This window comes from Rhipicephalus microplus, chromosome 5 (assembly GCF_043290135.1).
Source record: "Rhipicephalus microplus isolate Deutch F79 chromosome 5, USDA_Rmic, whole genome shotgun sequence".
In the NCBI taxonomy this organism is placed as follows: domain Eukaryota; kingdom Metazoa; phylum Arthropoda; class Arachnida; order Ixodida; family Ixodidae; genus Rhipicephalus; species Rhipicephalus microplus.
The window spans coordinates 55,860,725-55,884,376 of record NC_134704.1 but is presented as its reverse complement, the minus strand read 5'-3'; the positions used below and the strand labels follow the sequence as shown (position 1 = coordinate 55,884,376).

At 49.1% G+C, this 23,652-nt stretch overlaps 1 protein-coding gene across 1 annotated transcript in view; it reads right to left on the bottom strand.

Moving 5' to 3' along the window:
• Positions 1–23,007, bottom strand: part of LOC119174518 (uncharacterized) — a 171,179-nt gene extending 148,172 nt beyond the window's left edge. The window contains exon 1 of the mRNA XM_075895504.1: positions 21,541–23,007. Within this exon, the coding sequence (XP_075751619.1) occupies positions 21,541–22,281 (741 nt within the window). The 5' untranslated portion in view covers positions 22,282–23,007. The remainder of the gene's footprint in view (positions 1–21,540) is intronic.
• Positions 23,008–23,652: the final 645 nt, after the last annotated feature.

Genomic DNA, 23,652 nt, shown 5'->3' with positions numbered 1-23,652 from the left:
GAGCTTGCCCATGCACGAAGTAAGCGAAATGGGCCGCAGGGCTCCGAGCGATGGTGCTTTACCGGGCTTTGGTATAGTTATTATTTTGGCTTCCTTCCACTCCGGAGGAACGTGACCTTGGGACCAGCAGTGGTCGTTAAGAAATTGCGTTATCTGCTCAAGAACCTCAGTGCTGAGGTTTCTTATCATAGCGTTTGTTATACCATCCGACCCCGGCGCAGAGTTCCGATTGGCTGCCTGGGCTGCCGCGAAAACCTCTTCTTTCGTGATTGCGGCGTCTAATGTGGCATTCTCGCTGCCGGTGTACTCTAATGTACATGGCGGAACCACATCAGTACCGATATAACGGTCTTTAAGCGCCTGGATCAACTCTCCGTCGGTGCCGGGGTAGCTGTGTACTATTCTTTGAAGAATGCGGTTCATGGAGGACTTAGATTTGTCCGGCTCCAGCATGGACCTCAGTATCGCCCACGTCTGGCTAGTCCCTAGTGTACCGCGGAGAGAACCGCAAAACTGCACCCAACCATCGGTGGCAAGTTTCGTTGCGTATTCATTCGCTTCCTCCGACAGAGCAGCGATTCGCCTGTAGAGGCAGCGGTTGAGGCGTTGTTTTTTCCATCTCTTGATCAGGCGTCGCCTACTATCCCACATGTGCAATAGGTGCCGGTCTATCGCAGGCGCCTCAACTGTGCGCGCTATTTTCTTAGAGGTGGCATCATGCGTTTCTCGAATGAAAGCAACCCACCCACTGACATCACAGGGCGTTTGCTCCGGCAGAGGGCGCTTTCGAAAGGTCACCCAGTCTGTCATCACAACGTCCCCAGCGACACGACGAACTTTTGGTGATGCTATAGAGGTGCTAAGAATATAATGGTCACTACCAAGGTTTTCATCGAGGTTTGACCACGTGGCATTTTTAATGTTGAAGGTGAAGGTCAAATCAGGGTACGTGTCCCTGCTAATGCTATTACCAAGCCTGGTGGGTGCTGTTGGCAGAGTGATAAGGGTAAAACCTAATTTAGACGTGGTGTTCTCTAATAACACTCCCTTGGGTGAATCCCGGACGTAGCCCCAAGCGGTGCTCGGAGCATTAAAGTCGCCCACCACCACTAATTGATCTCTGGTGCCAACGGCTCGAACTGCCTCGTTTAGGAGTGGGCCGAAGTCGTCATTCCGGTTTTTGGGAGGACTGTATATGTTTAAAATTTTCGTTCGTACTTTTCCTCGTTTTTGTGGGAAGACATCGATAATTTGGTGATTAATGTCAGTCTGATCGTAATGGTCTAGCGCAACTGTCATGAAGTTACTCACCAGCGCTGCAACGCGGGGGTATTTTGGATCGTATAATGTGTAATATCCCTGCAATTTGACGGGACGGTTCCCAACTTCTTGCAGGCATATTACATCAGGTGGGATTAGTGCCGAATGGATGTAATTCTGCAATGCCGCCGCTCGTTTGTGGAACGTGCGACAATTCCACTGCCAGATTTCTAGGTGGTCGGAGTTTTGCGTGGAATTAGTTCGCGCCATGGTGACTACTGCCTTTATTGGGGGGTGTCTGCTTTCTCCGTGATTCGACGGTCCTTCGGTAGTGGACTGCTCGCGGAGGTAACACTGACCCGCTTGTTGATGGCACGCTGAATGCCTACAACTGAGTCATTAACGTATCGTCTTTGTTGTTCCGTTTCTGCTGCAAACTCTTTCCTGTACTCCGAAAACATTTGATGCATTTGCTGCATCATCTGCTCTCGGAGTTCAGACGCTGCTCGTTGCTGTTGTGATTGGAGTTCTCGCATTAAGTTTCGCAAGCTCTGCAACTGTTCCCCCATCTGTAACTGGCTAACGTGGGCCTCCTCGCTAAACCTCTGAGGTATGTCTACTTTCGCCGTTCCTCCCTCCAAAGAGTGGGCTACGGTTGCCCTGGAGATAGCATGAGTGGCGTTGTTGTTCGCCTCTAAGGCGTTAAGCCTGGCTTCAAGTTTGGTTTCTAAAGATGATATGATTTTGTGGAACTCCCGGCGTTCCTCCTTAATCTGGCATCGAAGTTTCTCGTTTTCTAAAGCAAGCTGCTTATTCTCGGCAACCATTTTCTGATATTCGGGATTCTCAGTTAAGGGAGCAGATGGAGACACAATCCTCGTCCAGCTCACCGTGTTTGCTGGCTGGCAGGCGGCTGCCTCCGTCCCCTCTTTGGGCGGCGTCAAGATTTGTACCAGCGCTTTCTTCTTCTGCTGCTGATGCTGCTGCTGTTGCTGCTGCTGCTGTTGCTGTTGCTGTTGCTGCTGTTGCTGCTGCTGCTGCTGTTGTTGTTGCTGCTGCTGTTGCTGCTGTTGGTGCTGCTGCTGATGCGGCTGTTTGTTGAGTCGTTTTCTGGACGCAGACTGGGCTCGACCCTTTGAGGAAGCCCGTGACTTGGATCTTGAACGTGAGCGTGATTCCACTGACGAGTCCCGCTCGGAGCTGAACCAGCGTGGATGGTGCCTCCGTTTTGGCTGATCCACTCGGGACCTCCTAGGCGGAACGTGTTTAAGCTTCTTCTTGCACATTTTGTCACCTGTCATATGGTCCTCACCACATATCACGCACTTAGGGGTACACGCGTGTCCTTGTGCGGGTTCACGTGTTCCACACGTGGAGCATACATTGGCGTCGGGCGTTGGGCACACGTCAGTTCGATGCCCTGTGGAGTGGCATACCTTGCAAGCCTGCCTCGTAGGCTTGTGGGGATAACAGATGGCTTCCGCTCCCATGAAATAGACGCACCTAGGCAGTGTGCTGCCCGTGAAGGTAATGATGGCGGTCTTCGTAGATCCGAGCATGCGTGCCCGCTCAATCTTGACCCCCTGTGTTCTCACACGGAGATTCGCCATGAGTTCTGCTTGAGAAGTCCCCGACGGAATACCATGGACTATGCCTCGTAGGACGTCCTCAGGATCCGCCACATACGAGTTGAATGAGTGCACTCGTCCCCTGATATTCAGATGCGTGATCTCTCGCAGCTCTTTGGCTACATGCTCGTGGGGCGTCGATACGATGATAATATTCGAGCCCGGGTGGACGCGCAGCATGAAGCTACCACCGTCGAAGTGTCGGTGGCAAGCGTCTATTACAGCGGTGGAAAGTTCATAGCCGAGTATGTCTTTTACGGCGAGGCCTTTGTGAGGCCTAAGGATGATCTTTATGTCGTCCTTTGGCAGGGGCGGGAGCGGACGGCGACTGCTCGTACGACGTCGGCGCTTCACCTGACTTCCCTGCTTCGGTGGGCTGCTTGACGAGGCGTTGCACTCCACAGCTTCTGACGCGTTTTTCTGGTTTTTCTTCTGGTTCTTCTTTTGCCGGCGTGTCAAAACCGTGTGCCAGCCATCCTCCGTCCATGCGGCACCATCGTGGCGTTCCCCTGCAGACACATTGTCGACTTCTTCGGACGAACCCTGCGGTGACCAGGTCTGAACGTCCATTTGAGTGGTTTCTGTAGCAGACTCCTCATCTGTGTGAACCAGTGGCTGCTCCTGAGGAGACCTCGGTGTTTCCTGAAGAGCGTCCATCCGCCGACGCTTGAGACGCGGCCACGACGCAGAAGCCGCTATGCGGCGGTGCGTCTGGCCGGGCGCGACGGTCGCTGCCTCGAAGTTTTCAGCTTGCAGAAAACCGAAAAACAGCCACTCACCGCTGAAATTCGACGTTCACTGTTCGCTGTACTTTCACGAATCCGATGCACTTCAAACAACCAGAAATCGCCGAAAAACCATAGAAAATCTGCGGAGCCGATGCGACGCGCGTCCGCACACCGTGGCCCCCTAGCGGCCGAAGTTCTAGTTGGGAAGACATCGAAGTGTCTTCTGTTGTGAAATTTTGCATGCTGCAACGGGTATATGATCCCTAGCAATATACATATATGCCGACAAATCCTGTAGAGAAACCGGTGCAAGCACGAAAATCCTTCGAATTAAAGCCTGTGCTGACATTGCTTCTTATTTATAATTTCAGCACACTCACGGACCACCTTTTTTAGGGGCGAAGCTTCTAAAACCGGCACCCGTTCATCCCTCGTCGTAGTACGTAACATGTCGTACGCTTTGACCTGCAAGGTAGGTGGTGCCGGTGGGAAATTTCTCCTGTGCGTTGTTAAACAATAAAAAATTTGCAGCATGCATGTTAACTAAAAGCCGAATTATCCTGTCTCTCATTCCCCATTAGCAGCCATTGGCATGTACATTGAGCACTATTTGACAAGAAAGGGTTCCTACGTTATACTCGCTAGGCGTAACCTCTTTGGTTTTAGAAAGGTTTAGCGAGCGTTGGGCCGCAGTGCCATTGATACAGTGCACTAGTATATACCATGAACTCGAGGTGGTTAAAGGTGGGAAGTAGACACGAAAAGCAAGCCGTAAGAAAGCGTGCGTTTAGTCCTTGGAATGTGCGCTGGACGGCAGTGCTTCTATATGCTGGATATGATGCGAGATGGTGGTACTTAGAGTGTTGACTAGATGGACGAACGGACACACAGACAGATGCATGGATGGACGCACGGATGGCTGCATGGACGGATGGATGCATAGACGGACGCAGGGGCGGATGCATGGACGAACGCAGGGACGGACGAACGAATGGACGTGAGGACGCACGAACAGACGCACGCACGAACGTGCGGATGGATGCACGGACGGTCACACAGACGGACGCATGGACGGACGGAAGCAAGAACGATAAACGGACGGATGCTTCGCCCCACTCTCCATCATTCACCCCGTGGATATGCTGCAATTTTTTTTTCAGCCAGCTAGCCGTACAAGTTTTGCGGTGAATTGGATTGGATAAACTTTTATTTGGTCCTCCAAAACACAGATCACCGTGTTGCGGGCAGCTCCCACGTGGGGACCAAGATGCCGAGCTCCTCAGCCGCCTCGCGGGTTTCGTGGACAGCCCTGAGCTGATGTGCCAAGGATGAGCTGCGGATTGCCGCCTCCCATCTGGCAGAGGTGATGTTCGATGAATGGGCGAATTTGGTACACTGCCAGAACATATGTTCTAATGAAGCTATTTCCCCACAATGTGGGCAAAAGAATACTTGGGTATAGGCCAAGGTGCATGATGTGTAACATTTTCAAAGTAGGGTACATCCGCGTTTGCAAAGTCCTTAATGTAAGTGCTTGGGGCCGAGTTAGATTTTTGTGAGCTGGAGGGAAAATCCTTCGAGACAGGTAGAAATGTGCAGCGAGCTCATTATATTTTGTAAGAATAAGCTTTGCTGTAAAGAAAAACGAATAAACTGATGTAAGAACACCATATCACCATTCCCCAGTGACTGCATGGAATCTGTGAGAAAAAGATATATTGAACCAAGGCGTAGAAAAACTGGTAGACAATTCCACTGAACTGAGGACGAATACAAGGCATCCCACTCTTGTCACAACGGATGACGAACATTAAGTGGCATTACGCAGGCAACACTTTGAAACGTAGCCAACTGTTAGGAACATTAGCTAGAGCTGGACAACCACAGTATTTAGCCAGCATCAGTTTGTACTAGTCAACATTCGCAGTCACTCAGCCGATACTAACCAAAATTATCTGGCGTTGCTATCGCGCGGGTAACCCCGCTCGCCCACATTTGTGATTTAGCCAAGAGTTACCCGACATTTCCAGCAATACTGATAGTACAAAATCAAACAGGGAAGTTTAAGTGCGTGATAAAACACTTTAAAGAACATCATGGACCATTACGAAAAGTGAGGAGGGGCATCGGAGTTACATTGGCTTGAAGATGTTACCTGGTCACAAAAGACTTCGAGCGAGTAAGGAATCCCCCTTCGCTGATTAGCAACAGCCTTACCATAACAGCAGACTCCTAGAAGAATATATCATTATTTCCATACTGAAGCACCGTGCCTGCGCGAATGCGTCTGGTGTAAGAACTGGCTGTAAGTCAACCTTACGAACAGTTGTACTGCATAAGATTTTTTTTACTGTAATTGGAGCTGGTTTCCTTATTGGAGTGAACGAAAGTGATTGACGCAACTCATTCGATCTTGTTTTCAATACGTGCGAACGTGGCACTTTTCATAACGGCAGTTGCACACACGGTATAATTAGAAGAAGAGAAGAGAAGAGAGATGACGTTCTTTTGTTGAAGTGACTCTGCTACGCGAAGAAAATGCGATTTTTCAATGGCAAAGACGTGCAGCTTAGAGTGGAAAACCGCGCGGCCGTCTCAACCTGTAAGCGGGTGTGAGCTTCGCTATGCGTTTGCTTTGTTATAGCTGATTCTCTCTCTCCCTATGTATTCATCTTTAGTTCCTAGAAGTCTGCTTTCGCTATTTCCAGCTTCGAAGGCGCTTTTGGGCGAAGCATGGATACAGTAGAACCGGCACCATCACTTCCCGTTTCTCAGTGAATGGGAGCTTTGACGGCGCGGTTCCAGCCGGAAGTGGAGGGAGCCGCTCTCTATGGTCGGCTGGGTCACACTCCCAACCTCGCCGCTGCTTCATCTCAGTTTCTTTCTGCTCTCTTTTCTTGCCCTGCTCTATGGAGATCTGCTTCACCTCCCCTTTTCAGAAGGTGCGATCATTACTCGGCCGACAAAAAAAAAAAAGCAACCAGAATAATGCAGCCTTCAACTATTGCTGAACTCGAACGCGTTCTGCCTCTTTTTTCAGCAAGGAATAGCGTCTGCGGTGCACAAACGCTTTCTCGTGCATGTACGATGCTCCTGCGCATGCACGCGCATACCCACGCATTCACCCCTCTCTATTTGCACATATATGCATGCTCACGACTTAGTCACATACAGTTTCTCGATCTGATACACGCACTGCGACAAACACGTACATGCACGTGCGAATATGCCTACAAACACGCGCGCACTTACGAACACGCACGCGCACACACACGCAAGCGCACAAACACGGAAGCCGTTCTCCTCGTTTCCTCGCTCGACAGCTGCGAAGCGCCGGAGCAATACCCCCGCGCGCGCGGTATCACTCAGCAGAGACCCGCAAGGCTTCCGTCCCTCTCCTCCCGCACTCCTTCCCGCCGAACGCTTCCCCACCCAACGCCGATCGCCCTTCCCTTTCTTCCTTGCATGAAAAGGAACCGTAGTCCACACACCCCTCGCTGCAGCAGATGTTTTCCCGCCGTCTCGGTCGGGTAACATACGACGTCGCGAACCTACAACACACCTTCATCTCGAGGAGGCAGGGCACATGCACACCAGCCAAGAAGAAGAAGAAGGGAGTGAGGGAAAGAGAGGAGGGGGATTACGAGCGAGCTTGCAGTGACGCTGATCTGCAACCTCCTTACCTACCATACCACGACGTTCGGCAACGCAGTTCTTCCTTGACCGCGCGCCGAGGAATCGCTCTCTTCTTGGGCTGGAGATTACGTCACGATGATTTTCGATGTTCGCCGTGAGAAAGGCCACTAACAGAACGCGTGTAGCGGGATAAAGCCCGGATTGGCGACTCCGATTCTTGGGTCGCGTACTTTTACAGTGATGGCTCGCTCAACGGCTTGCCATGCACGAAGTTGTTGAAGACTTTGCAGATAGGGTAGTAGGGGACAGTTCTTGAACATCCTGGAAACAGCGCAGATGGCGGCGTGGACAAGAAGAGAACAATATGGTGTGTCCATTAATTTTCCTTCTGTCCGTACTGTAGTTAATTTAGCTTGAAGACATTGGGGCACTGAAATCTATTGCTGTTGTTGCCTGTGCGCGTGGTGCCGGGCTCGATCCATATACAGGTGCAGAAGCGGCCGAGTCGTAAGCGAACCAGACTTAACACGAAAAAGTTCACACACCACGCTTCACAGTGTCTTGTTTGTCCGACCTCTAAGATACCCTGCGAGGTCTCGGTTGAGCCGCACCACATGTTTATACCAACATATTAAGGATATATCGGCGTGTGCATTGACTTGTTTTAAAGTGAGCCAGACACTCGTTTCTTGGACGGAAAGAGAGAGCACACGAAAGCGTGATTCTTTAGCCTTTAGTTTAAATAAAGGAAGAGGGGAAAGTTGAAAATTAATGGGTAACTTAGACCTAAATGCAAGAAAAAATGCGTCAGCAATGAACCACACCTCTTAGATCACTTGGCCATTCTTCGCCGACTGTCGTTACGCCACTACCGACTTCCTTCTCTCGCTTCCGTTGCGTGACTTCTGGATCCCCACTAAAAACTGTAACACTTGCGCTTCATCGTATTATTTCCGGAAATCTCACTCAACCTTCCGGTCTGTTTCCAATTTTTCTCCTGCCGTTTCCTGCCGTTCACTGCCGTTTCCCGCTGCCCATCTTAACATGACTTCCAGTTTTCCCTTTCGCTCTTAACACACTCTGGTTGATCAGTCAGGGTAAGAGACGATTCGATGTCCTGCAGTTTAATTGAAGCTAGAATGTTTGAGTTACATTAACACACATAATTTACCTTTACTCGTGTTTCTCTTTAAGTCTTCTATACTTTTTTTTCTGCACCTCTACCTCGGTACGCCCTCACCTAGATCCCACATTCACAAAGTATACTGTTTAGATCCGAAACACAAATGCTAATGCACTGAACTAAGAAAAAACGGAAGGAGAGAGAGAGACCAAGAAAGCTGTTCACTGACTTGGAGAGAAATCTGCTGTAGTGCAAAGTCCTAAGTAGGCTTCTGAACCTGCATGCTTGCTAGTGTTCATAAACTCTGCATAGTGTGTGCAGCTACACTGCAAGGGGTAGGAAAGGAAAAGAGAAAAACGTCCTCGGCAGTGTGCGAACAGGAGAGATGAATGCGGTCGCTACGTACGACGTAGCCGGACTGAAGCTTATCTAACAGGTTAGTGTTTTCGATGAACATAAGAATAAATTTTATAGCTTCACGTTGAGAGAAAGAGAGAGTGACAAAACTTGTTTTTGCTGGGGTCAAGGGAAGCGAAGGCCGGGACACTAGTCCCGCCGAAGCCTCGCTTCCTCAGGCGGTGACCAGACCTTTGCGGACAGCCCTGATTTGGTGCTCTGGCCACGCACTGAGCAGCACAGCATGTCACTGCTCTGGTGTGGTTATCCTAAATGTAGCCTTGGTGCCGCATTTGGTAGTGTGCGGGACTGCTGGACATGCTGAGATGATGTGTTCGAAGTTGGCGCGAGTCGCTCCTAAAGCTAGTGGACACCTGTAGTTTTTTTTTTTTTTACGCTACTATCTGAAAGAAGAGGCAACAACAAGGTATATTGGCGTAGCCAAACATTTTCTTTTGTTTTTAGAAAGGGGGGTGGAGGGGGTCCCCCGTGCGCTATGTATGGTCGTGTCTGTATTTGTACGTGTGCTTGCATATGTACGCATGAAATATTTTCAAAATCGCACGGGAGTTTGAAGCCCCCCTCGGCTCCGCACCCTGTTATGGAAACGGCAATGACAAGGAATTTCCGGCCCCAGCAGCGCGGCATCGGTTGCCAGCAGCGATGGGAGCGCAGCGCATCGCCGTTCGCAACGTGTACGGCACGCCGGAGCGAATCGGCCGCCGCCGCCGCCGGCGATCGATGTAGTACTCGCAGGCGAACTGTGGTGGTTCGAGCAGCGAAGGCGACCATGCGCGCTCGCCCCGTTCCCCGGGCCAGCGTGGCAGAACAATGGACGACCGTGCGTAGGACGCCGGTAACGCGATACGGCGTCCACGCGTTTATGCATGTAGTGTCGCAGATGCTGCGGCCTCTAAATGCGAGCGCATGGTCGGGCCGATAGGCGATTCGAGCAAGTGGTGAAGATTAGTGAGCGAAAAAGAGAGTGTGCTGAACGTGCATACATTGATAAAAATCGTTTGCGCGACGTGTGCTTGGCTCGTGATGTCACGCTTGACACGCTTGGGTGGGTATCCACGCAATTTTTTTTTGTTTTCGTCATTTTAATGTTTTCTATAATATTCCATCTAAATTTCAGGAATACTTAACAATCGTTCCGTAGCGTAACGAGTGCTACACACCACAGAAATAATGGAGTTACGTGCGGGGTCATATAATACGAATACTTAATCCGCAATGTGGTACTGTTATGATAACTTCTTGTTTATGTTCTCACTCGGTGCTGTTTGTTGTAATTACAAGTTTCATCGTGATGGACGGCTTGAAAGAGTTTATGCTTGTACAAGTTGGCGTGCTTTCATTGGAAAGTATTGACAGCGCATACATGAAAAGGCAATGGGACTGGACAGAAAAGGTGACTGTTTTAACCATGACAGACGATGTGGCAGCGGTGTGCATGTGCCGTTTCATGCCCTGTTCCACCGTCTTGTATATATGCACTTTTTTGCCGAAATGAATCTAGTTGAATGCAGCGCTCTTTGAGTCTGTTCTGTCCCGTTTCTCATTATTATATAAATTGTTAGTGCTTTCAAATGAACGAACAACGCTTGACAAGCAGACTAAAGAGAGCGAGTATGGCATATATAAATACCCTAACCCACAAACGATTCCGATGCTCCTTCGAGCATTGTGTCCATACTTGTGGGGTACGTATGACGATTTAATGAAATATTTACCTGCAGCCAGCTTATAGATCCTTCCGCTTAGAACACGAGCTCTTTACCGTTAAAAAATCTCCTTCAGGAGTGCAGAACAAATGTCTCGGCCATGTTCCACCAGTCAACTCGGTTCTGTGCTTGCTCCTGCCCCTTTTACCCGCAAAGTTTCTAATATCATCTGTCCACTTAACTCTCTGTCTCTCCCTCACCCGTTTGCATTTTCTGTGATCCACTCAGTTACCCTCAATGACAAGCCGTTATCCTGCCTACGTGCTACGTGCCCAGTCCATGTCCATTTCTCCTTCTTGAGTTCAACTATGATATCATTTACCCCACTTTGTTCCCTGAACAACTTCGCTCTCTTCTTGTCTCTTAAGGTTACGCCTGTCACTTTCCTTTTAGTGGCTCACTGCGTCGTCCTCAACTTAAGCTGAACCCATTCTGTAAGCCTCCAGGTTTCTGCTCTTTAGGTAAGCACCGGAAAGATGCAGCTGTTGTACACCTTTTTGAGAATTAGTTACAGATTAACATTCATGATTTGAGAATGCTTCCTGAATGTGCTCCAGCCCATCCTTGTTGTTGTAGTTATCTCACTCTCGTAGTTCGGCTACACGGTTGCTACCTGCCCTAATTCGACGTACTCTTTTACAACTTCAAGTGTACTGCTACCTATCTCGAACAACTGTTCTCTTTTGAGGTTGTTGTGCATTAATTTAGTTTTCTGCAGATTAATTTTATTGCTAGAATTAGGGTCGAATAATTCATTATTAGGGCAACGATGAGTCGTGGTGAACATAGAGGTGCCTACGGATATGCTCAAGGAACGTACACATTGTTTTAAAGGGCTCAGCCATCCCCAAGATGCGAATGAGAGTGGTAAGGGGTAAAGGAGCAACCCCAGCTGAATTGCCACCCGCAATTTTCATTTGGCTTTAAAAGTTCACGTTAAACCCGCTCTTATAAGCCAGCAATATGAAAGAACTTGACCTATACTAACCGACGTAAACCTTAAGCCGCGAACATAAAAGGTCGGCGAAGTTCTCAATACCGGGCTTCCTCTCTGTCTGTCGAAATTAAAAAAGTCTACTGAACGCTCCAAACGCGAAGGTCCGCGCAAAACAAGTAAAGGGGCTATAATACCAGGGCCGTTAGTCAACGTCAAAGTCCATACTGCGGCTCGAACGCGCGCGCCCTCCTAAACGGAAGTTGGCGATGGTCCACTTCGAAGAGACGTGCGTCGACGCCGCCGACGCTGCCGGCTTGAAGGAGCTCGGCGCCTCCGAGGTCTTTCCTCCTCTCCATCACGTCAGCTCCAACCTCTACCCTCCCCTCGCCTCCTTCAGCCCTACTGCTGCTGCTGCTGCATAGGCAGCGCGAGCTTGGCAGCGGAGCAACCCTTCTCGTACGGTTGTGCTCGCCAGCCGGTGATAAGTGTGCCACCAGAGACGTGGGGAAGGAAGTGGGTGGGTGAAAGGGGCCGACGCCCCGCGGAACGGCTCGCTGTCACACAGGCGCGTCGTTTGTCAACGAAGGTCAAGAACACACCCAGGCCCGTTTATCGCATTCCTTTCGTTAGACATTTTGTTTGTTTCTTCGGTCACTCCCCCACCCCATCCACTCCCAGCCCTTCTGTCCGCGGGGCGCGGTGCCGTAAGCCTGGCTGTATACTTTCAACACCCAGTTAAGGACGACAGAAAACACGCACTTCTGTGACGTCAGCGAAGAAGAACTTGACACGCTCCTTAACGACGTGAAGATGGAAAGAAATCATCGTCCACATTCAATGGTCCTATTCTGGACTCAGTCTAATTCGTCATTCTGGCAGTTCAAAAGTAGTAGTAGTAGTAGTAGTAGTAGTAGTAATAATAATAATAATAATAATAATAATAATAATAATAATAATAATAATAATAATAATAATAATAATAATAATAATAATAATAATAATAATACAACGATATGATTATCAGAGATGCTGTAGTGGCAGGCTCCGGAAATTTCGACCAGCTGGCTTTTTTATCATTTTCTTTTTTTACGTGCACCTAAATCTAAGCATACGGGCGCATGCCTTTTCGCTTCCATCGTAATGCGGCCGCCGCGATTGCAATTGAATCCCGCTCCCTTCGGGTCAGCGCTAAAGTTCCACAACCACTGGACCACCTAGGAGGTATCCTGCCAGTTCACTCACCTCAAAGGCCTGCGCGGCCACGCTGATTGGCCGGAAGTACAGTCCTTATGAAATTTGACAAGGCCAAACTATTACAGCCGCTCGGAAATACAAGAACTTACACAAGATTTGCAGAGTTTTCTGCAGATTTGATTCATCCGAATCGTGGCACTGGTGTGTGTGTGGACCCTACAAGTATTAGCGTGCTATGCAGCCTGATTCAGGTTGTCAATACTCGCAATAATCGTCATCCAAGACGTTTTGTACTTCGTCCAATTTTTTGTTCTACCCTCTTGCTCTCATGACCTCATCCTAGGTTCGGATTTCTTATCACGTCATGAAGCTATCGTCGATTGTTCACGTGTGGAAGTGCCGCTTGTGCCAACATGTGAATTTTCATCGCCCGACCGTTCTCCTCTGCTCTACTAACTCATCGCTGACGACGACATCACCTTGGCTCCGGAAGCTTCAGTTCCTATTACCTTTTATGTGTGGCGCAGCCTGACGCCACGGTAATGTTTACGACATCTCCGGTTTTTACTGAACACAAGGGCATCGTTCTCCCATTTGCCGTTCTTACAATTGCGTGTGGTTTAACCGTAATGCTGGTTACCAACCACTGCAACTACCCCATTGGCTTACTCCGTGGTGAAACCTTAGGATATGTATAACCGGTCGACCATATCGATGATATCATTCTCCCGACGAAACTCCATGTCACATTGCCGCAATCACTCACGCGTCTGAGCCATCAAGTTCGTCAGCCTTTGACAATGCTATTGACGCAATGCTATGACGATGTGTAAAAACATTTCTCGTGGCTTGAAAATGGCCACCCGAGTAGGCAACGGGATTATTTTTGGTGAACTATCGCGTCATGATTGAAACCAAGAGCATTCGTTCTCAATTTCGGTAGCCGGCTGCCATTCTTTAAAGTTGCGGGGCGGCTAACAGGTGAATAGGCTTTTGCTCACACCATGCCGTTTTATCCAAGTTTCCGAAATGTGAAAATCCATGTCAGTTGCGTCCGGCCGTGCCGCGAGTTCGTAACACACAGCATCCACACCACAACACGTAGGCCCCTAACGCCAGCCTTTACTTTTGAATGTTTATCTTTGTCCTTCTGTTTCTCGAAAGCGCGAAAAACAGTGATGGAGGAACTGCTGTATACTTAAGCTGAAGATGTCGGTGCGACCATGCTGCATACTTGACGTGCTCCGCCAAGCGTGCTCGTGATTCTCTACATCCCTCTCTTTTCACTGTTTTATCCCTTCCCCCGGCAGGGTAGCGAACCGGAGATGCGTCATGCTTAGCCTCCCTGCCTTTCCTACTTTCGCTATTTCTCTCTGAGCCTCAAATAGGGACTTCTAGTTGTACGCTATAAAGTTGCTTAAAATCTACCCATATAAGGCCGACCACCTTAATTTTACATTCTAACGCACGTTTACTTTCCACCACTGTCGGTTCTTTACTTCTGCGGTTGTCGTTCTGCCAGACGCCAATCTAATATTCCGGAGCTTTAAAACCCAGCGCCGTCGCTATACTTCCGCGTTGACGAGCGGCGAGCGCGGCGCCTCCTTCAGGCCGACATCGTTTTGCGAATGCCCCTTCGCGCGTAGATCCGCGTTGCCCTTCCCTCTATATTGCAATGCGCAACTGTCACGACGGCCTGCTTGTATCCACCGTAAGCGCCACAAACCGAGCGTACGATGAGAACGTCTACAAAAGACGAACGTCGTGAAGTTTCGCGAAACGTCTTTGGAGAGACCCACACATTTCTCGAGCACATGTGCAAACTCTTTATACTGCCGAGGAGTCGTCCACGAAGAGTTGTGTGAGGGCGCGAGACATCTACGAGGACATTACTTATACTGCGCGCCCGTCGGTACTTTACGAGCTTGTTTTTATTGTTGTTTTTTTTGTACGTCGTGTAAATCGACGACAGTTTCCCGACGCATACTGCAGTAAAGATTTAGGCGAGAAAACGAGGGCATCTCGGGATGTCGGATTCGGTGTTTTACGACGTATTGCTTCGCAGAATGTACGTAAAGTACTGTCGTTGTTGTTTCTTTTTTTCAGCGAGAACACTGTCGGTGCAGAGGTTTTAATAATGTTGGTACTATATATGAAGGCACTCCGCAAAGCAATCGCGTAATGACCCCGCGGGAGAGTAAACTTACACTCGTTCACGTCACCGAAGGCCACGATTGCCGAACGTCGGGCGGATTTGACACGATATACGAATGGTTAGAAAGGGTGGAGTTTTCAGCGTACTAGCGGGCAATAGCAATGAAATCGTGTGCGTTATTACTGCATGCAGGCCGGAACGAAAAGCGAACACGGGCCATGGGGGACGATCGACCAAAGTCTGTCTCTCCGTTTCATCGAAATACCAAGAACTGCCCATCAAAGAGATGCAATGTTTACTTTCTCCCACAATTGTAACTCGCAAATTGAAGCACTGATTAACAACTGCATCATTACTAGAACAATTAGTAAATCCGTCTGGCCACGTATTCCTTGGCAATTTCTTTTTTGGCATAAGTAAGTCGTTTCTGTAGTTCCCTGCATAACACTCGCGCTTTCGCTATACTTCCTTCACCTGTCTGTCTTTCCAGTTGGTGCGGTCCTTTGCCGCGATGGTGTAGCGGTAACTTGCTCGCCTGTAGCACCGAAGTTCGCGGGTCCAATCCCGGCTGTGGCGGTCGCAATGCTAGAGGTGCTGTGCGATAACGGTGCATGTTAAAGCACACCAGCTGCTCGAAATTTTCAGCGCCCTCCACTACTGCGTATCTTGTAATCATATCGTGGTTTCATGACGCAAAACCGCAGACAATATTATTATTATTATTATTATTATTATTTATTTTTGGTGCAATCTTAAATTCTACAGCTCGAAGGGGCACATCATCGTTCGCCAAATATGATTGTGGATTTATTGTATGATAACTTACTCCGCAATCTACAACACCTCTGCGAGCTTCAGAGCTCAAGTTTTCCGGCTTATGGCTTCGGGTTTTCCTGAGGCGTTTATCGCTTCTGTTGCTGAGACTATCCTGCGGACCAATAGGGCAGAGCAGAGGCAGGGACAGGATCCGAGCAACACGGATACAGAGCGTGAAAGGATAGCCGTTGTTCCGTACAAACACCAGACGTCACACATGCTCAAGAAAATCGGAAAACGTGCGGGTTTTCGTGTGCTGTTCTCTGCGCCATTCAAATTAATAGGTTTCACCAAATCTACAAACCCCCTGAAAACCCAGTCATCAACTGAATGTAGAGTTAAGCATAAAAACAGGTATGTGGCATGCTCCCGCGAAGTTGTCTATAGGACCCCCTTTGATGCGGTGCTTGTTATGTTGGAACGACCGGAAGCTGTCTGAACGATCGACTGAGAGAACACCCTAACAATGTTAGAAGCGGGAAAGATGGTTTTCTTGACTGCATTGAGTGCAACTGTGTGCCCCTTTTCAGGGACACAGTGACGCTGTATAAGCACAGAGATAAGCGCATCCGAGTTATGTCGAGGCCGCGCAGATGGCACGCGAACAGGTGTCATGCATTAGCAAGCCCTCCGTGTCTCTGTCCGAGAAGGAACTAAGGTTCCTCGAAGGTTTCGGTGCGCGCAAGTAGTTGTATTACTTTTACTTTTATGTTTCGTTTCCTTATAGGCTTTTCTTTCCCTTTTTCTGTGCTTTTGTTTTTTTCATTTGCTCATGCATTGCTCTTTGTGTCACATGGTTTTTGTCACATGGTTTACTGTCTCCTCTATAAGGTTTCGCGTTCTGCGCAATAAACTCAGTTGGAAGTTAGCGCTCGTGCCCTTCTTGTCTCTTTGTCGTCGTTCTGTTCTCGCGCTATAACTATCGTCTTCCCAAGAAGTGTGGCAGTTTGGGCTAGTTGGTATGACATGACGATAGTTATAGCGCGAGAACAAAACGACGACAAAGAGACAAGAAGGACACGAGTGCTACCAGAGCAAGAATCTGTTGTTCCAGCTCTAAGTTGAACATTTGGCAGCCTTGTTGCGTCTTTTATTTTGTTTGTTTCGTGTACGTTACGTGCGTCTAACGCGCTTATTGTGGTAAGCAGCAAGCCCATGTGTTTGTTTCTGGAACGAGCCCCCCCTGTATTGCATTTTCTCTGCTCTTTGCCGTCGGCATAACGGTAACGCTGGCCAGCTGTTTCAGGCAGTATCTCTCGCGACGAGCAACCCGATACTCGGAGGGACGAACGTCAGCCGTGGGAGCACAGACGACGTGACCTTTTTGGAGTAGCGTTTCCTGCAAAGATTAGCGTAGAACCAAACGCGTTCCCTGCGAGGGCAACAGGGGGGGTAAGGGGGGTATGAAGCACAGCTGTTCAACCAGAAGGAAGACAACGTACGTTGGGTAAACTACAGACGACGTGACCTTTTTGGAGTAGCGTTTCCTGCAAAGATTGGCGTAGAAACAGACGCGTTCCCTGCGAGGGAAAGCGGGACGGGGAGCAGGGGGTATGAAGCACAGCTGTTCAACCAGAAGGAAGACAACGTACGTGGGGTACGTGTAAACTTCGTCCTTCCGGCTTGAAACGATTCTGCGCCAATGCGGGATGGTCACACTAAACTAAATATTGGGTCATGCGTGCCACATTCCACGATAAGTGAGCGAATGCTGACGGTAATTTTTTTGCTAGGCTTTTTTTTTTTTACATCAAGAGTTGAAGTGAAATCACAACAGCTGATTTTGGTGGCGTAGTTGACCGCCGCCGCGTTTTCCGTGATCGCTATCGCAAAATGAAACTACGTGACGCCATACAGTCTTATAAAGAGAGTGTTCCACACTCGCCACCATGGCTACAGGTGGCGCTGACTGACACTACCACGTTTACATTTACATATAAACTCAATAAAGTGGCTGGGGGGATAGCTGCCGTGATAGCTCATCAGTGGTAGAGCATCGAACGAGTTACTCGAAAGTCGTAGGTTCGATTCCCACTCACGGCAAGTTATTTTTTCACCCACTTTTCTTTCTTCTTGTTTACATTACAGAGGTTCTAATAACTTGCCCTACACAATCCTTGGCAATATTGTCTGTTCGATCTCATTATTATTGTGTCAAAACACGGAAAAACGAACCCTTAAGCCGTTAGTTTAAAAATATGCCAGCACGCGCAATTACGACGCGAACAAATGCATGTAGCTGATCGTTGCCTCAAGTTAGTCAAACTATTTTCTGTGGTCTCAAATATTGCTTAATTATATCAGTTTAACTGATTAACTTTTGGAGGAAAGCAGATTGATAAAAAAAATGTCAACGGGAAAGTTGTACATCGGTTCGCGAAACGTCGATTAGACAGTTTTGAACCTTATATCTGTTGCGTATTAGTGTTTCTCTGCTAAGTACAAATGCCCGTAAAATACAAAAAAAATACCACGTTACAAACCCACTCACGCGCCAGTGCGCACGATGATTCTAGCGCTTCCTAACGCTGCACGTATAAACAACCCTAGCATTTGCCCCGTTGCGCCGTCTCGACAGTGCCGCAACGATGGTGGTGGCTTTGCGATGAACACGTTTTGCTACCACACACAAAAAAAAATATATATATATATATATATAACCGCTGTCACAGCTTATCGCTGTCATGAACTGTGGCGGGGGAATCGTATCGTTATGGTGCTCCGCTGCTGATCGTAAAACCACGGGTTCGATTCCGTTCGTGGCGGTTACACTTTGATGAACGCGAAATGCTACAACCGCGCTTACTGTGCGATTCGAATGCGCTCTAAAGAAAACTAGATGGTAGAAATTTTCGGCGTTCAGCACGACGGCATAGCTCGCAATCATATCGCAAATTTGGTGCACAAAACTTGACAAATTAATTGACAGCAGTGACTGCATAAACCCAGCTATTCTCTGTTACTTTCCATACTTCCACTTGAACATAAAAAAGAACTGAAAGTGGTCTTGCTAGGTGTATGTTTCGTTGCTAATTGCCTTCTTTTGCACACATTTCTTTTTGGTGACGTCTTGAAGAAGGAAGGCTCTTGGCTACACCAAATTATACGATTTCCTTAAGTTTCATGCCCTAACTGATAATTGAGCCATGAAACTTAAAAGTCCGCCAACTTTCGTTCTCTCTGGTGCGATGTAATGTGCGAAACCGGCGTGAAACTATGGTGCTCTTGCTCGAGCTGTAACCGAACGAAGCTTAACTGCGATTCTAAATGCCAGTGAAGAGCGCAGTTTACAATGTGCACGTCCTTGAAGTCAAGATGCATTACTCAAGGGCTTTCCCCAACAGGCCCAAGGGCAGGCCGTCCTTTGACGTCCAGCTTCATAGCACCTCGCGTATTGATCTCACGGCGGTTGGGGGATGTGTGCTTTGGGTATATGTAGTAGACTTTGGCTATATATAGCGCACAGAGACATCAGATAGCTTCGTGACCCACTTTCTTAATTTGCTCCTTTATTGGTCCACACGCTTAGCCTTGATAGCTCCAGTGACTGTCTTAACTGAATGCCGAGAAGTGTTCTCGAGGTTTCGTGAAAGAGGCTTTTAAGCATGGTGGAGGAAAACATGAGGTGAGGCAGCACAATGCAACATAGTTAGAGCCATTAAAGAATGAGAGAAAAAAAAAGCACTGGCGAAAAATGAGATTGCCACTTCAGAACACGCTGTTAATCAGGGCTCACGTGTTGGGCCAATGCTGTGAGAAAAAGTGGCTTGAATTCAAGCCATTTTTGCCAAAGCTGTTTGCGTGACGTAATACTCTCTAAGTTATTCCTCCATGGCGACAGGTTGATGCTGCAAGCACGCTGTTTAAAAAGGAATGATGACATCTAAGGTGCCATCCTTTTTTTTCAAATTTTTCTTTTGACTGCACGTACTCAATATTTTCTTGCCGAAAGAAAAATAAAACAAAGAATGCAGCGCGTAGCTTTTTTTCGCCAATGGTAGAGTGAAGTCAATTTTCATGCTGTTTTGTTCTTCCTTCATACCTCTCCTCCACCCATAAAATTGCGAAACCGTAATTAGCGAACGTAATTATCCACTGCGTCGACACGTTTAGGCGTTCTGCGCCGCGCGTAGGCAAAGGAAAAAAAAGTAACCCATCCGTCCACGGTAATCTTAAACAAGCACACAGGGCTTAGGTTTTTGTTCCTCTCCTGATATTACACCGCTTCCTTTCCAAAGAAAAGACGCCGCCGCTAGATTGACAGAGTGCTATTGTTATGCAAATGCGGTGTGTAGCCAGTTGAGTGGACACGGCGGGGGCTAAATAGTACACGTGAAAAAAGTGCCTGAATGAAACCTAGGCACACGCGTTTTCTCTTTACTCGGGACGAAGAAATGACACTCTCGCCATGGAGATCGTTGACGCCTACAGAGTGTCCCGATTTGCATAACACGTGCACATAACGACAATGAAACACACAGGTGCAAGAACATTTTATACAAGGAGATCCACGCGTTTTCATAACGTAAAGAACGCAACAGCAGGACATGTAAAAGAGTAACGTGACTGGAAGAGAAACGCCATTAGTGACGTCGTTGATAGAGAAGCACGTCACCCATGGCATTTCTATTAATAACAGTTCTATTTTACAAACATCGCTATGCTAGAACCAAAGTGTTTCAAACATAGTGAAGTTTGCAAAATAGAACCGTGAAACAGCGCTACGTTTGGTTACTGCCCCCCCCCCCCTCCACGTAATACAAGTCGCCCACTGATTTCAGCAAAATAGCGATGCCTATATGCACCACCGGCTATAACCCTTTCCTTTCAATCAAATTTAGGCGGTGAAATGACGTCGTGTGTGACGTTATGCGCAGGTCAAGTGGCTAACATGTGATGAAGACCAGGAGTTCCACTACTACACTTTTTGGTGTATGAAAGCATGCTTTAAGTAAGGCGAGAACATAAGCGACAATTGTAGTACGAAAGCAACCTATACTGCCTTAACAGAAGTATGACGGTTGCGCATATCACACGGTAGCGATTGCTGACCGCGATACAGAGACTTGTCTCTAATAATTACATCATTTTTCAGACCAAATTTTGCCAGGGGCGATAGTAAAGATGCTGATAAAACGCTAATGACGACGTTTTTTTTTTGGTTTTTTTTTTTTTGCCTATGAGCTGGGTTGCGTGTCTTAGTGTGTTGGGTGGCAAAGAAGGCGCATAGAGAGCGTCGAACGGCCATGGGGAAAGTGTCGAAACGGGGTTAGTTTCGCAACCACTCATCGCGCAGACAACGCCCCCATTCGCTTGCTTTGGAAGACTATATGCCGCAAGAACATCCTCTCCAATTCCAGTTTTGCCTTACAAAGTTCGCGTAACGACCAGGATATTCGTAAATAAAAGTTGTTGTTGTTTTTTTTCCTGAAGCAAGCTTGAATGACTAAGCTGATAGTGTGGTCTGTACTTGACATCTGGACTTCATTCTTACAGGAATACGGTGTTTTACCAATGCTTTGAAACAAATTCTTACGACAGAGCTTTTCTTTCATTCACTCCTTCCAGATGAATAGATTAAAATTACGGCAGGGCAACATCTTTCTCGGTTTTTGAGGTCATAAATCGAAGGCATCTCTACTAATGCCGACCCATCAGCAGTACTTAGATGTGAACACAACGACAAAAATGTGATCTGTCATGTTTTTAAGATTTCTTATTCGTTCGGTAGATACATTTTAAAAGAAGAACGGCATAGAGAGTAGAGAAGCCACGTTATTGCAGTTGTTTTTATCTTTCTCCCATCAGGTTCCGTCGCCTGTGTCATTCTCGTTAAAACATCTGGGATGGCCTCTCTGGTAACCTACGAGGTCCGATCTAGAAATAGTACACGTGCTCGCATCGCGTGCACACGCAAAGAGAAGAATGAAGCCTACTGACCTGGTTCTCCGATCGCAGGATCTTCAACTGGTCGTTGATGAGGGCGTACTTGGCGGCCTCCTCCTTGCGCAAGGCGCGCTCCTTCTTGAGTTCGGGGCTCCAGAAGGTCTTGATGCTGTGCATGCTGGAGCCGAGCTTCTGCGTGGTCGCGTCCAGTTCCCGCTTGACGCTCCCGTATTGACTCTGGAGCTCGTTAAGCCGGCTTTGCAGCTCGGCCACGAAGCTCCCACCGCCACCGCGGCCACTGCTACCGCCGTAGTCCCGGTACGGGTCGCCGTCGATGGTCGTCTCGCGGTACATGTCTTCGCCGCGGTACCCTCCGCGGCGTCCTCCTCCCCCGATGTCCGTGGCACCGCGCTCCAGGGACCGGTCCCTGATGGGCATGAAGTCCTGGTCGACGACTCCCGGGTACGACGATCGCATGGCCGGCGGCGCAGCTCGCGTGGCCGACCGGCTCCGGTGAGACACGCGCAGGTCCGGCTCGTCTCCGTAGTAGTCGTGCGTGGCCATGGTGAGCGGACTGCTGTTGCTCGATCGGCTCACGCCGTACGGTCCGGTGGGCCGCATGCGGCGGCCCTGCGACGGCGAGGAGAGGTTGCGCGCGATGGGACTTCCCCTGGCAGACGGCGGCTGCGAGATGGACGCGTAGGACGTCTTAGGCGGCCCCAGCATCACGTCGCGCGAGCTTTGGGCCGCCCGGGGGGACCTCTGCGAGCCGCCGTACATGTCGCGGGAGGACATGGTCTCGAGGTCTTGCCTAGCGTTCTCGCTTGCTCTTCTCTTTCCTGCAGCTTCCGCGCCGCCTCGCTCAGCTAGCTGCCGGCCTCGGGAAGGCCCCCTCCGGCTTTGAATTGCACGGTCCGCATCCGCGCCTCACTCAGCTCGTCGTGGCCGAAGAGACCGAGGCCTCCGCCGCCGGCATCGCGCCCCTCACGCACGCGGCGCTTCGATCCGGCCGATGGCCGCGCTGCTTCTCCGCTGCCGGGCGGGCACTCTGGTCTCCGTGTATCCACTCTCCCGGGGCGGGAACCCCCCGAGCTCTGCGTTGTCTTGGGTCACGAAGCGTCGTCGTATCGCGCACTGCACGCACCTAGGATACTTCCGCCGGTGATGGCCGCCCCAGGGGCGGGATGAAGGCCGGGATGAAGAGAAATACGGCTCCCCGCGAGCTGTCGCGGCGGCCTGCAAGACGGACCGCCCCGCCGAGGCTTCACCGAGCAGCGAAGGCGCGAGCGGATGGCTCTCCTCTCTCTCGCTAGTCGGAGGGCATGTTTTCGGACTGCGCCCCGCGATGGAGCCACTTTCGTCAACAAATGAAACGGTGGCTAGGGTCGCTTCGTACACCGCGGCGCGCGTGCGGTGGTTGTCACGTGATCTGGCTGCTATATGGCGACACACGCTACGTGGATGGTTCACTCCTCTTTCTCCGAGCTCTTACACGCCCGATCTTCGGCTTATTCACCTCACTCACCCACTCGTTTTAGATATGAGGCCGCTTCTCGCTTCTGTGACGACGCCGCCTATCACCTATAGCGTGTGAGGGTTACTCAACTACACCGGGGCGTCAGTGTAACGACTTAACAAGACACGCTCCCAGATGTAAACGCTAATGCTCCGCATTCACAGATTTCAGTTCGCATTTCTTCGTAGCTGATCATCAGCGAAAGAAAAGTCAGTAGATAATAGAAATCTTTTCTGTTTTTTTTTTTTTTCAACTGGCTTACGTCCCACTTACGTTTTCGAAAGCGTTGCATTATGATGTCACCCTTCCATGTTCATCTTTCTCTCTTTTCTTTTAGATGCGTGAACCTGAAAGCGTGTTTTATGTCAGGCGCCCAACAACGCCAATTCTCAGGGTTCACGTGGCGAAAAGATCCCAATCATTCGCGTCGTGCTACCTACTTTTGCTCTGCCCCTTCCCTGCGGATTTTCGTCAATAAAGCCCTATGTCGCAGAAAAATAGGAGAGAAGAAATGGCACAACTCTCCTTGTCGCTAGTTGGTTATTTGATTGCTGCAACAACCCTTTGTCAGTGCCTGTTTCATAGTTATCGCCTTTAAATCAGTATTGATTGCACCAGGATAGAATGTACCAACTTGATTCGATCGATGC